This window comes from Capricornis sumatraensis, chromosome 3 (assembly GCF_032405125.1).
Source record: "Capricornis sumatraensis isolate serow.1 chromosome 3, serow.2, whole genome shotgun sequence".
Classification (NCBI taxonomy): Eukaryota; Metazoa; Chordata; class Mammalia; order Artiodactyla; family Bovidae; genus Capricornis; species Capricornis sumatraensis.
The window spans coordinates 141,378,491-141,392,039 of NC_091071.1; the positions used below are offsets into that span (position 1 = coordinate 141,378,491).

The window sequence follows — 13,549 nt, forward strand, 5'->3', positions numbered from 1 at the left end:
ATGAGGAGATACCCCTCATCCAAGGTAAGAGAAACCCAAGTAAGACTGCGGCACATCAGGCTCTTCTGTCCTCCACTATCTCCTACAGTTTGCTCAAATTCATGTCCATTGAGTGGGTGATGCTAACCATATCATCATCTGCCACCCTCTTCTTCTCCTGCCTTTAATCTTCCCCAGTGTCTTTTCCGGTGAGTTGGCTCTTCTCATCAGGTGGTCAAAGTATTGGAGCCTTAGCTTCAGGACCATTCTTCCCAATTAACATTCAGGGTTGTTTTCCTTAGGATTGACTTGGTTGGATCTCCTGCCACATATCAGTTCAGTTTAGTACAGTCGCTCAGTCGTGTCCGACTCTTTGTGACCCCATGAATCACAGCACACCAGGCCTCCCTGTCTCTCACCAACTCCCGGAGTTCACCCAAACCCATGTCCATTGAGTCAGTGATGCCATCCAACCATCACATCTTCTGTCATCCCCTTCTCCTCCTGCCCTCAATCTTTCCCAGCATCAGGGTCTTTTCCAATGAGTCAGCTCTTCACATCAGGTGGCCAAAGTACTGGAGTTTCAGTTTCAACATCACTCCTTCCAATGAACACGCAGGACTGATCTCCTTTAGGATGGACTGGTTGGATATCCTTACAGTCCAAGGGACTCTCAAGAGTCTTCTCCAACACCACAGTTCAAAAACATGAATTCTTCAGTGCTCAGCTTTCTTCACAGACAAAGTCTCACATCCATACATGACCACTGGAAAAAACATAGGCTTAACTAGATGGACCTTTGTTGGCAAAGTAATGTCTCTGCTTTTGAATATGCTATCTAGGTTGGTCATAGCTTTCCTTCCAAGGAGTAAGCGTCTTTTAATTTCATGGCTGCAATCACCATCTGCAGTGATTTTGGAGTCCAAAAAATAAACTCTGACATGGTTTCCACTGTTTCCCCATCTATTTCCCATGAAGTGATGGGACCAGATGCCATGATCTTAGTTTTCTGACTGTTGAGCTTTAAGCCAACTTTTTCACTCTCCTCTTTCACATTCATCAAGAGGCTTTTAAGTTCCTCTTCACTTTCTGCCATAAGGGTGGTGTCATCTGCATATCTGAGGTTATTGATATTTCTCCCAGCAAACTTGATTCCAGCTTGTGCTTCTTCCAGCCCAGCGTTTCTCATGATGTACTCTGCATAGAAGTTAAATAAACAGGGTGACAATATACAGCCTTGACGTACTCCTTTTCCTATTTGGAACCAGTCTGTTGTTCTATGTCCAGTTCTAACTGTTGCTTGCTGACCTGCATATAGGTTTCTCAAGAGGCAGGTCAGATGGTCTGGTATTCCCATCGCTTTCAGAATTTTCCACAGTTTATTGTGATCCACACAGTCCAAGGCTTTGGCATAGTCAAAGAAGAAATAGATGTTTTTCTGGAACTCTCTTGCTTTTTCACTGATCCAGTGGATTTTGGCAATTTGTTATCTGGTTCCTCTGCCTTTTCTAAAACCAGCTTGAACATCTGGAAGTTCACAGTTGACGTATTGCTGAAGCCTGGCTTGGAGAATTTTGAGCATTACTTTACTAGCGTGTGAGATGAGTGCAATTGTGCAGTAGTTTGAGCATTCTTTGGCATTGCCTTTGCTTGGGATTGGAATGAAAACTGACCTTTTCCAGTCCTGTGACCACTGCTGAGTTGTCCAAATTTGCTGACATATTGAGTGCAGCATCATCTTTCAGGATTTGAAATAGCTCAACTGGAATTCCATCACCTCTACTAGCTTTGTTCATAGTGATGCTTTCTAAGGCCCACTTGACTTCACATTCCAGGATGTCTGGCTCTAGGTGAGTGATCACACCATCGTGATTATCTGGGTCATGAAGATGTTTTTTGTACAGTTCTTCTGTGTATTCTTGTTACCTCTTCTTAATATCTTCTGCTTCTGTTAGGTCCATACCATTTCTGTTCTTTATCAAGCCCATTTTGCATGAAATGTTCCCTTGGTATCTCTAATTTTCTTGAAGAGATCTCTAGTCTTTCCCATTCTGTTGTTTTCCTCTATTTATTTGCACTGATTGCTGAGGAATGCGTTTTCATCTCTCCTTGCTATTCTTTGGAACTCTGCATTCAGATGCTTATATCTTTCCTTTTCTCCTTTGCTTTTCACTTGTCTTCTTTTCACAACTATTTGTAAGGCCTCCCCAGAAAGCCATTTTGCTTTTTTGCATTTCTTTTCCATGAGGATGGTCTTGATTCCTGTCTCCTGTACAATGTCACGAACCTCCGTCCATAGTTCATCAGGCACTCTATTTATCAGATCTAGTCCGTTAAATCTATTTCTCATTTTTACTGTATAATCATAAAGAATTTGATTTAGGTCATACCTGAATGGGCTAGTGGTTTTCCCTACTTTCTTCAATTTAAGTCTGAAATTGGCAATAAGGCGTTCATGATCTGAGCCACAGTCAGTAATGCTCAAAATTCTCCAAGCCAGGCTTCAGCAGTAAATGAACCGTGAACTTCCAGATGTTCAAGCTGGTTTTAGAAAAAGCAGAGGAACCGGAGATCAAATTGCCAACATCCACTGGATCAGCAAAAAAGCAAGAGAGTTCCAGAAAAACATCTATTTCTTCTTTATTGACTATGCCAAAGCCTTGGACTGTGTGGATCACAATAAACTGTGGAAAATTCTGAAAGAGATGGGAATACCAGACCATCTGACCTGCCTCTTGAGAAACCTATATGCAGGTCAGGAAGCAATAGTTAGAATTGGACATGGAACAACAGATTGGTTCCAAATAGGAAAAGGAGTACGTCAAGGCTGTAGATTGTCACCCTGTTTATTTAACTTCTATGCAGAGTACATCATGAGAAATGCTGGGCTGGAAGAAGCACAAGCTGGAATCAAGTTTGCTGGGAGAAATATCAATAACCTCAGATATGCAGATGACACCACCCTTATGGCAGAAAGTGAAGAGGAACTAAAATGCCTCTTGATGAATGTGAAAGAGGAGAGTGAAAAAGTTGGCTTAAAGCTCAACAGTCAGAAAACTAAGATCATGGCATCTGGTCCCATCACTTCATGGGAAATAGATAGGGAAACAGTGGAAACAATGTCAGACTTTATTTTTTGGACTCCAAAATCACTGCAGATGGTGATTGCAGCCATGAAATTAAAAGACACTTACTCCTTGGAAGGAAAGCTATGACCAACCTAGATAGCATATTCAAAAGCAGAGACATTACTTTGCCAACAAAGGTCCATCTAGTTAAGCCTATGTTTTTTCCAGTGGTCATGTATGGATGCAAGAGTTGGACTATGAAGAGAGCTGAGCATGGAAGAATTGATGCTTTTGAACTGTGGTGTTGGAGAAGACTCTTGAGAGTCCGTTGGACTGCAAGGAGATCCAGCCAGTCCATTCTAAAGGAGATCAGCCCTGGGATTTCTTTGGAAGAAATGATGCTAAAGCTGAAACTCCAGTACTTTGACCACTTCATGCAAAGACTTGACTCATTGGAAAAGACTCTGATGCTGGGAGGGATTAGGGACAGGAGGACAAGGGGACGACAGAGGATGAGATGGCTGGATGGCAACACTGACTTGATGGACATGAGTTTGAGTGAATTCTGGGAGTTCGTGTTGGAGAGCGAGGCCTGGCGTGCTGCAATTCAAGGGGTCACAAGAGTCGGATATGACTGAGCGACTGAACTGAACTGAAGTGGTAGTTTTTGGAGAAAACTCCCAAGAATTTTCTTGGCATTGCTTTGTGTCTCACAGAAAATCCATTAGGGATTGATGGTTTTCTTTTTTCACTGAAAGGTAGACATGGCAACAATTTAATTTAAAATTATATTGCCTAACATGTGTGAGAAAACGGATCATTTTAAAGCTCTGAGCTTTGGAAAGGCTTATCCAGAATAATTTGGGCAGCTAGTTTCCTGAATCGAAGTTTTAAAAAGCAAACTACTTCTCCTATCACAATCAAATCAATGTTTATAAGTTTCCTTAGATAAATCACAGATTTGGTTCATTAAATTGACTGTACTTGGAATCTGCAGGAAGAAGACCTTGCTTAGTTATTCTCAGGCAAATCCAGCTCTCATCTTGTTGAAAATCACTAAGCAATGATCAGCATCATTTCTTCACATTATGTATTTCTTCCCCCAAGAGAGCCAGATAAACAGCAATCATGGCTTTCAGGGTGGCTGGGTCTGAAAAGTTGAGATTAGATAGGTAGGTAGATAAATATTTTTATCAAAATTTTCACCTTTCCACTTTGCATCTAAAAAGGGGATATATTTTTTAAAACAATGAGTGTGAATCAATAAGCATCAGTGACTTTAAGAAAATTATCAGTGTTATGATCATTTGGCTTTAACTGAAGTTTTTCTCAGTTAGTCCATAATTATTACATTTGACATTGCCAAGAGGGAAAAGAAATTCATTTTGATATGCCAATGTACTTGGAAAGTTTTTTTTAATTGGTGGAAAATTGCTTATAATGTTGTGTTGATTTCTGCCTTACAACAACATGAATCAGTCATAATTTTATATATATATATATATATATATATATATCTCCCCTCTCCCTTGAGCCTCACTCCCCTCTCCCCATCCCACTCCTCTGTGTCATCACAGAGCTCCAGGCTTGGCTCCCTGTGTTATGTAGCAAATTCCCACTAACTGGCTGTCTGACTCATGACAGTGTTATGTACGTCTATGCTACTTTCTTAATGCACTCCTCCCTCACCTTCCCCCACTGAGTCCACAAGTCCATTCTCTACTGCTTTCATCAGTACCGGTTTTCTAGATTCTGTATATATACTAATATAACTTGGGAAGTTTTGACAACAGCCAAACTGAACAAATGCTTTTCGTTTTTCCTCAGTTTAATTAAGAGAAATTCTTACATTTAGCTTTTGCCAGATTGTCTTTGGATCCAGAAGCAAGTGGAAAATTTATTTGAATTATTTTATTTCTTTAATAAGCAGGAAAGGTTTTCCTAGATAAGATCATTCATATGTGATTCCACCACTCATATCTTCCAAAGAAAATCCTCCATGAAACAGAAGAATTCCTTTTGACTAGTAGTATTGCAGTGTTAATTTATACACACATATACCCCTCAGTTGTACATCAACATTTTACAAAGTTGAAATAGTTTTTTATCTTAGGATCACTGTATATAGTTTATCAGAAAGCTGGGAGTATCAAGAATTTGTCTCTGAAAAGAGAAACATGCTTGTTTTGCTATATGCTAACTATTCTCTATAGTTAGAGAATGAACTATTTGGTTAACAAAATATTATGATTTGTAGAAATTGACCATATATGAATTAAATATATGCATTATATATATACATATATATGTATATGAATCTAAGTACAAGTTCTTGCATTTAGGACTTTGGAAAAGCAGTTTTGGAGAAGGAGGCAGTTTGAGAGTATAAATACTGCTATTGGCAGTGGTATGTCTATATCTATATACCTTAACTTTGATTTTTCCTTTGCTTTTTCTTTCGCTTCCAGGCTTTGATTATGAATTTTTCTGTGATAATTTTGGATCAGTGTTTATTCCTTAATCTCTCCACAATAATCCTTTTATACCTAGAATAACTCATCTATGTTGGGCTTCCTACTTTTTACCCTCTGATACTCTGTTGCAATCCCGTCTCTCTCTCAAATAAGTTAAAATCCCTGACTCTGCTTTTGGGATGAAACACTGAACTTGTCCTCACCTGCACATGGGACTGAGATACCCTCTGGACATCTCAGGGTTTATGCCAGGGGTTGTATGATTCCATGTAAACCCTGTAACCATGCCTCATGCGTAGGGAGCATTGGTAATGGTTAGTGAACAATTTTATTTCCTTTTACTGATGAAGGAAATGAGGCAGAATTATGTTTACATGTGTACTGTCTTTTAAAAATATTTACTTTTGGTTGTGCCATGTCTTCGTTGCTGCATGAGGGATTTCTCTAGTTGTGGTGAGCAGGGGCGACTCTCTAGCTGTGGTATGCGGGCTTCTCACTGCGGTGGCTTCTCCTGTTGTGGAGCATAGCTCTAGGGTGTGTGGACTTCAGCAGTTGTGGTGCATGAGCTTAGTTACTCTGAGGCATGTGGGATCTTTCTGGACCAGGGATTGAAGCTCTGTCCCCTGCACTGGCAGGCAGATTCTTAACTACTGGACCACCAGGGAAGCTCTATAGACTGTCTTTATTTCTCTTTGCTATGTACTTTAGACCATCTGACACTTATATTCCCTTTTTGGACTTTTTATGTAAATTGCAATTTCTAAACCTTCCGTAATGCTATTGACAGAGTTTCTTTCTTTAAGTCAGTCTCAAGTTGATGTAGAACAAAACTGTATATATTTCTGTAAAACCTGATTAAGTCTTTTATGCAAAATATAAACTTTAAATATGGGATTATTATGCAAGAACAAGTTGTTCATTTGCTCTGAATCACCAGTATCCATGATATCAATGGGAGAATAGAATTAATATTCATGAAACATCCTTTAAGCTGTGGAAAGCCTTCATTTTCATTAGTAGATACTAATATTTAGTGTTGGTGTTATGCAAAAGGTGAAATAAAAAATATTCTGAATCACATGTATAAAGTATTTTGTTACTTCGAGGCTTTTCTGGGTAACATTAACAAATGAACATAAATGTGGCACCTTTGTAAAATTCAAAATAAGTGAAGAGAAGGGGGATACTTCAGAAAATTACTATGCAGACAGAGTAGGCAAAGTAATACAACTGTGGGGTCAATATTGGAAATGAAGAGACAGCTGCTAAAAACAAGTTATTAAATATCTCTGTTCTGAAGAAGAGAAGTTCATCTAGGCAAAAACCTATTTTGGGAAGCAATGCTCAGTTAAATAGAATGAGAACAACAACTGCATTTGCTAAAAATGAGACATGAATCTTTGTTTTAATATTTTCTCCCTGTTATGAAGTCAAGAATTTGAAGCTGTGTACACTAAAAATACCACCAGGATGGCTGAGTCATTATGGTGTTGGACTTAAGATCCAAAGGACATGTATCCACCTGGGTTTGAACCCCACTTCCGGTAGAATTACTTTAGCAGGAAATGAAAGTTTCTTGTGCAAAGTTGGAAAACAGTCTACCATATAGTTGACTCTGAACTCTTTAGAGCTTCCCAGGTGGCTCAGTGGTAAAGAAACTGCCTGCCAATGCAGGAAATGTAGGAGACATGAGTTCAATCCCTGGGTCAGGAAGACCCCCTGGAGAAGTAAGTGGTAACCCATTCCAGTATTCTTGCCTGGAAAATCAAATGGACAGAGGAGCCTGGCGAACCACAGTCCATGTGGTTGCAAGGTTGGACACAACTTAGCAATTAGACCACCACTACCACCAAAAATTAAAATAAAGCCTGCCACGTGTGTTGCATTAATAGTCTGTAATAGTCTGACCCAGACTTGCCTGGAGTGTCCAGGAGTCTCCAGCAGAGGCATTGGTCAGCAGTGGCCTGCTGCAGGGTTGGGGGCACTGAGTGTGGCAGTGCCTGCATGGGACCTTTTGAAGGAGGTCCCTTCACTACCTCCCCCATAGTTTGGCCTCAGGTCAAACAACAGGGAGGGAACCCAGCCCCACCCATCAACAGAAAATTGGATTAAAGATTTACTGAGCATGGCACCCCCATCAGAACAAGGCCCAGTTTCCCCCTCAGTCAGTCTCTCCCGTCAGGAAGCTTTCATAAGCTTCTTATCCTTCTTCATCAGAGGGCAGACAGAATGAAAACCACAACCACAGAAAACTAATCAAACAGCCTTGGCTAGCTCAGTGAAACTATGAGCCATGTTGTGTAGGGCCACCTAAGACTGACGGGTCATGGTGGAGAGTTCTGACAAAATGCAGTCCATTGGAGAAGGGAATGGCAAACCACTTCAGTATTCTTGCGTTGAGAACACCATGACAGTATGAAAAGGCAAAAAAGCTTTGTGTAACTGCATCCACATAGTAGGTCAGAAAACTAAGCTTGGAAAAAAGAGATGGTGTCACTACAGAGGATAAGTAACTTATTCAAACTACAGCAAGGACAAAATACCCAAATTTCATTTAAGTGGCTTTTTTATTCCTATAAACTTGCTTTAGAATCTCTAGTATTTCTAAAGCAATACTTTATTGCTTTAAAGGAAGCAATAAAAAATGGCCAAATAACTATAATAGATATTTCTTTAAGGAAGATATACAAATGGCTGATAAGCATGTGAAAATATGATCAAATAGAAGCTACTCTAATTATGTAATGAATAAAAAATTCAGTAATTTGGCCAGATTAAAAATCAATAGCAAAGATCAATAACCTTTCTGTATTTCGACAGTCATCAGTTAGAACATGCAATGTACTATTTGCAATAGAAACACATAAGATAGCAAATTTAAATCAGCTGGGAAACACATATAAGAGGGAGGTATATATGGACATTTAGCCTGTAGTTTTGAGTCTTCTATAGTATTTTACATATTACATAACATTTGATTATTGGATCTTGTGTATATAATTTATTCATCTTTACATCAATTCCTATTAAGAATTTATATAACTTAGCTAGTGTCATTCCCATTTTATTTTTCTAACACAGTATTTCATAGTCTTTGCTTGACTTGTATATCAACTCCAAGTTCATGGCTCCTTTGAAATACAGCTTTTCTCAATTTCACATTATTTCTTCTACCTTCACATAACTACATAATTGTTTATTTTTCCCATTTATCCAGTTTTTCATTGTTCTCTCCACCTTGCTTTTTATCTTGTGATATTTGTAAAGTTGCTAAGGAATTCTGAACAATTAAACAACATTTTCAGATGCTTAAGTTAAAAAAAAAATCTTGTGTAAATCTATGAATAATTAAATGCTTTGTTATGGTTGGAATTTATTTACAAAATTCCTTAGTTGCAACTTTTTTTTTTTTTTTTTCGTTTTCATAGGTAATTTTATTTGGTTTTTAGAAAAATATATACAATAAATGGAACCTCAGTTTTCTTAAATAGTCTTAAATTAAAAGTATGCAAGTGAGAGGACAAGTGTATTTCCACAGTCAGGACATCAACACTGTTTAATACAAAGTGGCAGATAGGCATTCTGCAGCAAGTCACAAACGTGTACAGGAATGGTAGGAAGTGAGTAGGAGCAGCTTGAGACCAGTGGGCTAGCCAGCTCAGACAACACAGTGGGGGTGAAAGTTCTATCTTGCCCCTTTAGTGTGAATTTAAGAAAAGAATGATTTGCCTATCCTAGCCACTACAGCTTTTGAGTACAAACGTTTGAATGTGGGGAGAAGGCCCTCCAGGGCTCTGCTAACAAGCTAACTGGGCCAGCCGGAGCCTGCCCTTTCCGTTTGGTATTCAGCTGGACTGAGATGTATTAGGATTACCCGTCAGTCACAGTGCCACTGGTAGCAAATGTAATGAACTCAAAGGCTTGGAGTATTTGTAATGCCATTTGCTTTGGATGGGACCCCTGCTTTCTCCTGAACATTCTTCACGAATTCACAGTATCCAGGTGTTTGTGAAAGACCTTTTCATGTGGCAGCCGTCTGACTTCTACATAGTTTTGAGAAGTTAAGCAAGAAGGCAGCAGGAATTGCATTAGCTTCGTTTCAGCTCTGCCATTTCCCCTATATAATATACACTAGATTATATATACTAGATACTACAGTTACTCCAGGCCTACTTCTCTAGGGGCACAGATGTTCCCTCCACTGGTTCTGGGGCTTTTCAAGGAACTGCAACCTAATCATCGCGCCAGCCAGAGGCCAGTCTGTCATGGGATTTCCTGAGGAGCTTAAACGAACTGGATTATACAACTGCCACCAGGAACCACCTTCCTTCCTCACTCCATGCATTTGCTAATACATAAGCAAAGCAATGAGGCCAACGTCAGGAGCAACATCAGGCTTCGGGGTCGACACACACTTGCGTGAGTGGGAGAGAGAGGTAACAGGAAACAGGCCAGTTAGCCGTGGAGCTGGTGGTTCACTTAGGAATGAGAGGAAAGAGATCGGTATTTGGTTCTCTGTTCATCTATTTCCTGTTTCGTTTTCTTGATGCGACTAAAGATCTCCTTAAAAAGTGCTTTGTATTCTGGTGGCGTCGAGGTGGTGGGGGAGCTGATGGGCTCTGGGGTGACAGAAGCTGGGTCCCAGCTGAGGGTGCTGGGCTTGGGCTGGGCGTTCAGGGCAGCCAGGTCCTTGGCCGGAGCCCGGGAGGTCTGCACAGCCTTGTGGGACAGGCTGTCCTCCTCCTGCTGGCACTTCAGCAGCTCCTCGTACTTCGCCTTCAGGGCGCTGTACTGTGTGTCCACCTCGTGCAGAAGGGAGATGCCCCTCTGCTTCACCGCCTGGGCCCGGCGGATGCAGGTCTCCTCGTGGCCCCTCACAATGTCGCTGCCCGCCAGGCTGCTCAGCACTGTCTCGCTGCTGCTACGCTTGAGGGGCTTCCTGTGCGCTTCGGGCACGGTGAGGAGCATCTCGTCCAGCAGGCTCTGGCCGGGCTCTTTGAAAGGGACAAACAGAGAGTCCGGCACCAGCTTCTCCACCCCGTCCACAAAAGGGTGCTCCGCCTGCAGCATCTGCCGCATCTCGGCCACCTCTGCCTCCAGCTCCAGCGCGCGGGCCCGGTAGGCGTCCGTGGCTCCCAGCTGCTGCTCCAGCTCGCTGTTCTCCTTCAGCCCCAGCCCGTATTCCTCCTCCATGGTCACCCGCTTCTGCCGCTCCAGGCTCAGCTGGGCCTGCAGCATTGTCACTGTTTTCTTCAAATGCTCATTTTCTTCCTCATCGGGGCTTTGGTGACTTGGTAAGGAAGTGATCTTCTCGGCAAACACATGATCGTACACGAAGTGCCTAGAGATTCTGATTAGGCCTGAGGGCGATCTGATGAACAGTCAAGTTGAGGCCCACCAAATGCACGAGCTGGTCTCTCTCCTGGTCAGAGTCCTGGGCAACTTGTAACTGTACTTATTTGCTACCTGCCTCTTCCTGAGACTGAAAGCTCCATGAGGGCAGAAACTGTGTCTATTTTGCTCACCACTCCTCACATCTGGCATAGCACCTGCCTTACCACAGGTGTTCAAGAAATAGTTCTTAAATGAAGATTCAATCTCCAAAGTCTAAATTGTAAAAGGCTTTTCTTCAGGAAAAAAAACAAAAAACAAAAAACAAGCCTTCTGTTTGCCTGGATTTTGTTTGACTGAAATTTCAATTGGACTAAACAACAACAACAACAAAAACTATCACCTGTATGTTTAAGTGGTTTTGTTCAAACCACTGGTGGTCTAATAGCCAAGTGGCATTTCCTAAAAGGGTACTTTTAATCTACTGGGATCCAGAATGTGCCAATGTCACGAGATGTTCTCCTGCTTGCAAATGGAAGGTGGGCTCTTACTGGCGGAGGTCATACAGCTCTTTCAAAGACGAGAAGCTGGGGGCCGACTTCTCCTGGTCATGCCTCCCCTGGCTCCTTCTCCTTTGGCTGGATGATTTCAGCTCCTCCACTTGGCTCTGGAGGTGATCAATGTTCATTTGCAGGCATTCAATCGTTTCACTCAGACTCAGAATCTTTTCTTGTGAGGCCTTGCTGTCAGCAACGAGCTTTTGATTTGTTTCTTCCAGTTCCCTCGCTGTGACGTCTAATTGCTCATAAACCTTTGCATGCTGTTCATTCATCTGCCGCAGAAGCTCCACCTGCTTGGTCAGATACTCGATTTCCTGTAACTCCTCCTGATTGGTTGTGTACATCTGCTGAAGAGAATCCTCCAACTCTGTGTTTCGATCCAGTAATGTCTTCCCAAGCTCAGCTGCAAGTTGGAGGTCTTGCTGGAGGTCCTGGTGGTCGTACCACGGCTCGTCCTCCTTCATCTCAAACTCCTCCACCAGGTTTTCCGCCAGCATCTCGGCCGGCTCTTCTGAAGGCAGTGGCCCCCGCCGCCGCTGGCCCGCCTCAGCCGCTGCCCCCTAGTTGCAACTTTTTAAGCTCAAAATTTAGTAATAATTTTCTCATTGTATTTTGGCATCTGGATTTGCAGGAAAAAAATATCTGAGGATGTTTTGATGTTTATATCTTGTGATTAATTTTTTTTTTACAATTCAGACTTTTGGTTTAGTGGTACTTTTAATATTTGTAGCTCAAATATATTGTCAAACTTCTGTCTAAGTGTGGATTTATTTCAGCAATTTTTTCTCTTGTAAAGAGATATTGTTGTTGTTGTTGTTGTTTAGTCTCTTAGTTGCATCAGACTCTTTGTGATCCATGGCCTGCAGCATGCAAGACTTCCCTGTCCTTCATAGTCTCCCTGAGTGTGTTCAAATTCATGTCCATTGAGTCAGTGATAGCATCTGACTATCTCATCCTCTGCTGCCCTCTTCTTCTCCTGCCCTTAATCTTTCCCAGCATCAGGGTCTTTTCCAGTGAGTCGGCTCTTCCCATCAGGTGGCCAAAATATTGGAGCTTCAGCTTCAGCATCAGTCCTTCCAGTGAATATTCAGGATTGATTTCCTTTAGGATTGACTGGTTTGATCTCCTTGCTGTCCAAGGACTCTCAAGAGTCTTTTCCAGAAACACAACTCAAAAATATCAGTTCTTAGGTTCTCAGCCTGCTTTATGGTCCAACTTTCACATACACACATAACTACTGGAAAAACCATAGCTTTGACTATATGGACCTTTGTCTGCAAAGTGATGTCTTTGCTTTCTAATATGCTGTCTGGTTTTATTATAGCTTTCCTTCCAAAGAGTGTACATGCATGCTAAGTCGCTTCAGTCATGTATGACTGTGCAACGCTATGGACTGTAGCTTGCCAGGCTCCTCTGTTCATGGGATTCCACAGGCAAGAATAATGGAGTGGGTTACCATGCCCTCTTCCAGTGGATATTCCCAACCCAAGGATCAAACCCACGTCTCTTATGTCTCCTGCATTGGCAGGTGGATTCTTTACCACCAGCACCACCTGGGAAGCTCCTTCCAAGGAGCAAGTGTCTTTTAATTTCATGGCTGTAGTCACTATCTGCAGTGATTTTGGAGGTCAAGAAAATAAAATCTGGCAAGAATACCGGAGTGGTTTGCCATTCCCTCTTCTAGTGACCATGTTTTGTCAGAATGCTTCACTATGACCCGTCAGTCTTGAGTAGCCCTACATGGCATGGCTCATAGCTTCATTGAGTTATGCAAGCCCCTTCCCCACAACAGGGCTGTGGTCCATGAAAGGGTAAAGAAATATAAATGAACTCAATTTGGATTTCCTGCTTAGACTTTGGAGATCATTTCAAATTTACTAATCTATTCATTCTCTTTCTTTCCTTTCCAAAATATGTTTATGCTCTCTGTATTGCTGATCTTCTCTCTAGTCATTCTTTATTTCTCTCTTTTTCCTTCTCTTTTCTTGGAAGTGTGTTGTTTGTCCTCCTATCTCTGATCTGGTTTTCTACTCCATCTCTTTGGCTTACTTGTTTTGGATAAAGAAGTTTATATTGCTACTCTTGATTTTGGAGTTTTTTCCCTGCTCCTGCCTTATTTCAGTTTTCTCCCTTTTAA

The 13,549-nt window shown here is 41.6% G+C and overlaps 1 protein-coding gene across 1 annotated transcript; it reads right to left on the reverse strand.

The window, feature by feature from the left end:
• Positions 1 to 10,000: 10,000 nt before the first annotated feature.
• Positions 10,001 to 11,909, reverse strand: LOC138077115 (cerebellar degeneration-related protein 2-like). The gene is made up of 2 exons (XM_068969500.1): positions 11,404 to 11,909; positions 10,001 to 10,862 (listed from the first exon to the last, which is right to left on the reverse strand). Exons 1-2 carry the CDS (start codon positions 11,907 to 11,909, stop codon positions 10,001 to 10,003), a joined length of 1,368 nt encoding a protein of 455 aa, XP_068825601.1.
• Positions 11,910 to 13,549: the final 1,640 nt, after the last annotated feature.

What these genes read in the sequence shown, in the direction of transcription:
- LOC138077115 (XM_068969500.1), bottom strand. Translation starts at nt 11,909, where the DNA reads ATGCTGGCGGAAAACCTGGTGGAGGAGTTTGAGATGAAGGAGGACGAG. An exon ending in GAGCTGTATGACCTCCGCCA is followed by an intron (nt 10,863 to 11,403) that starts GTAAGAGCCCAC and finishes CAGAATCTCTAG; the next exon opens with GCACTTCGTGTACGATCATG.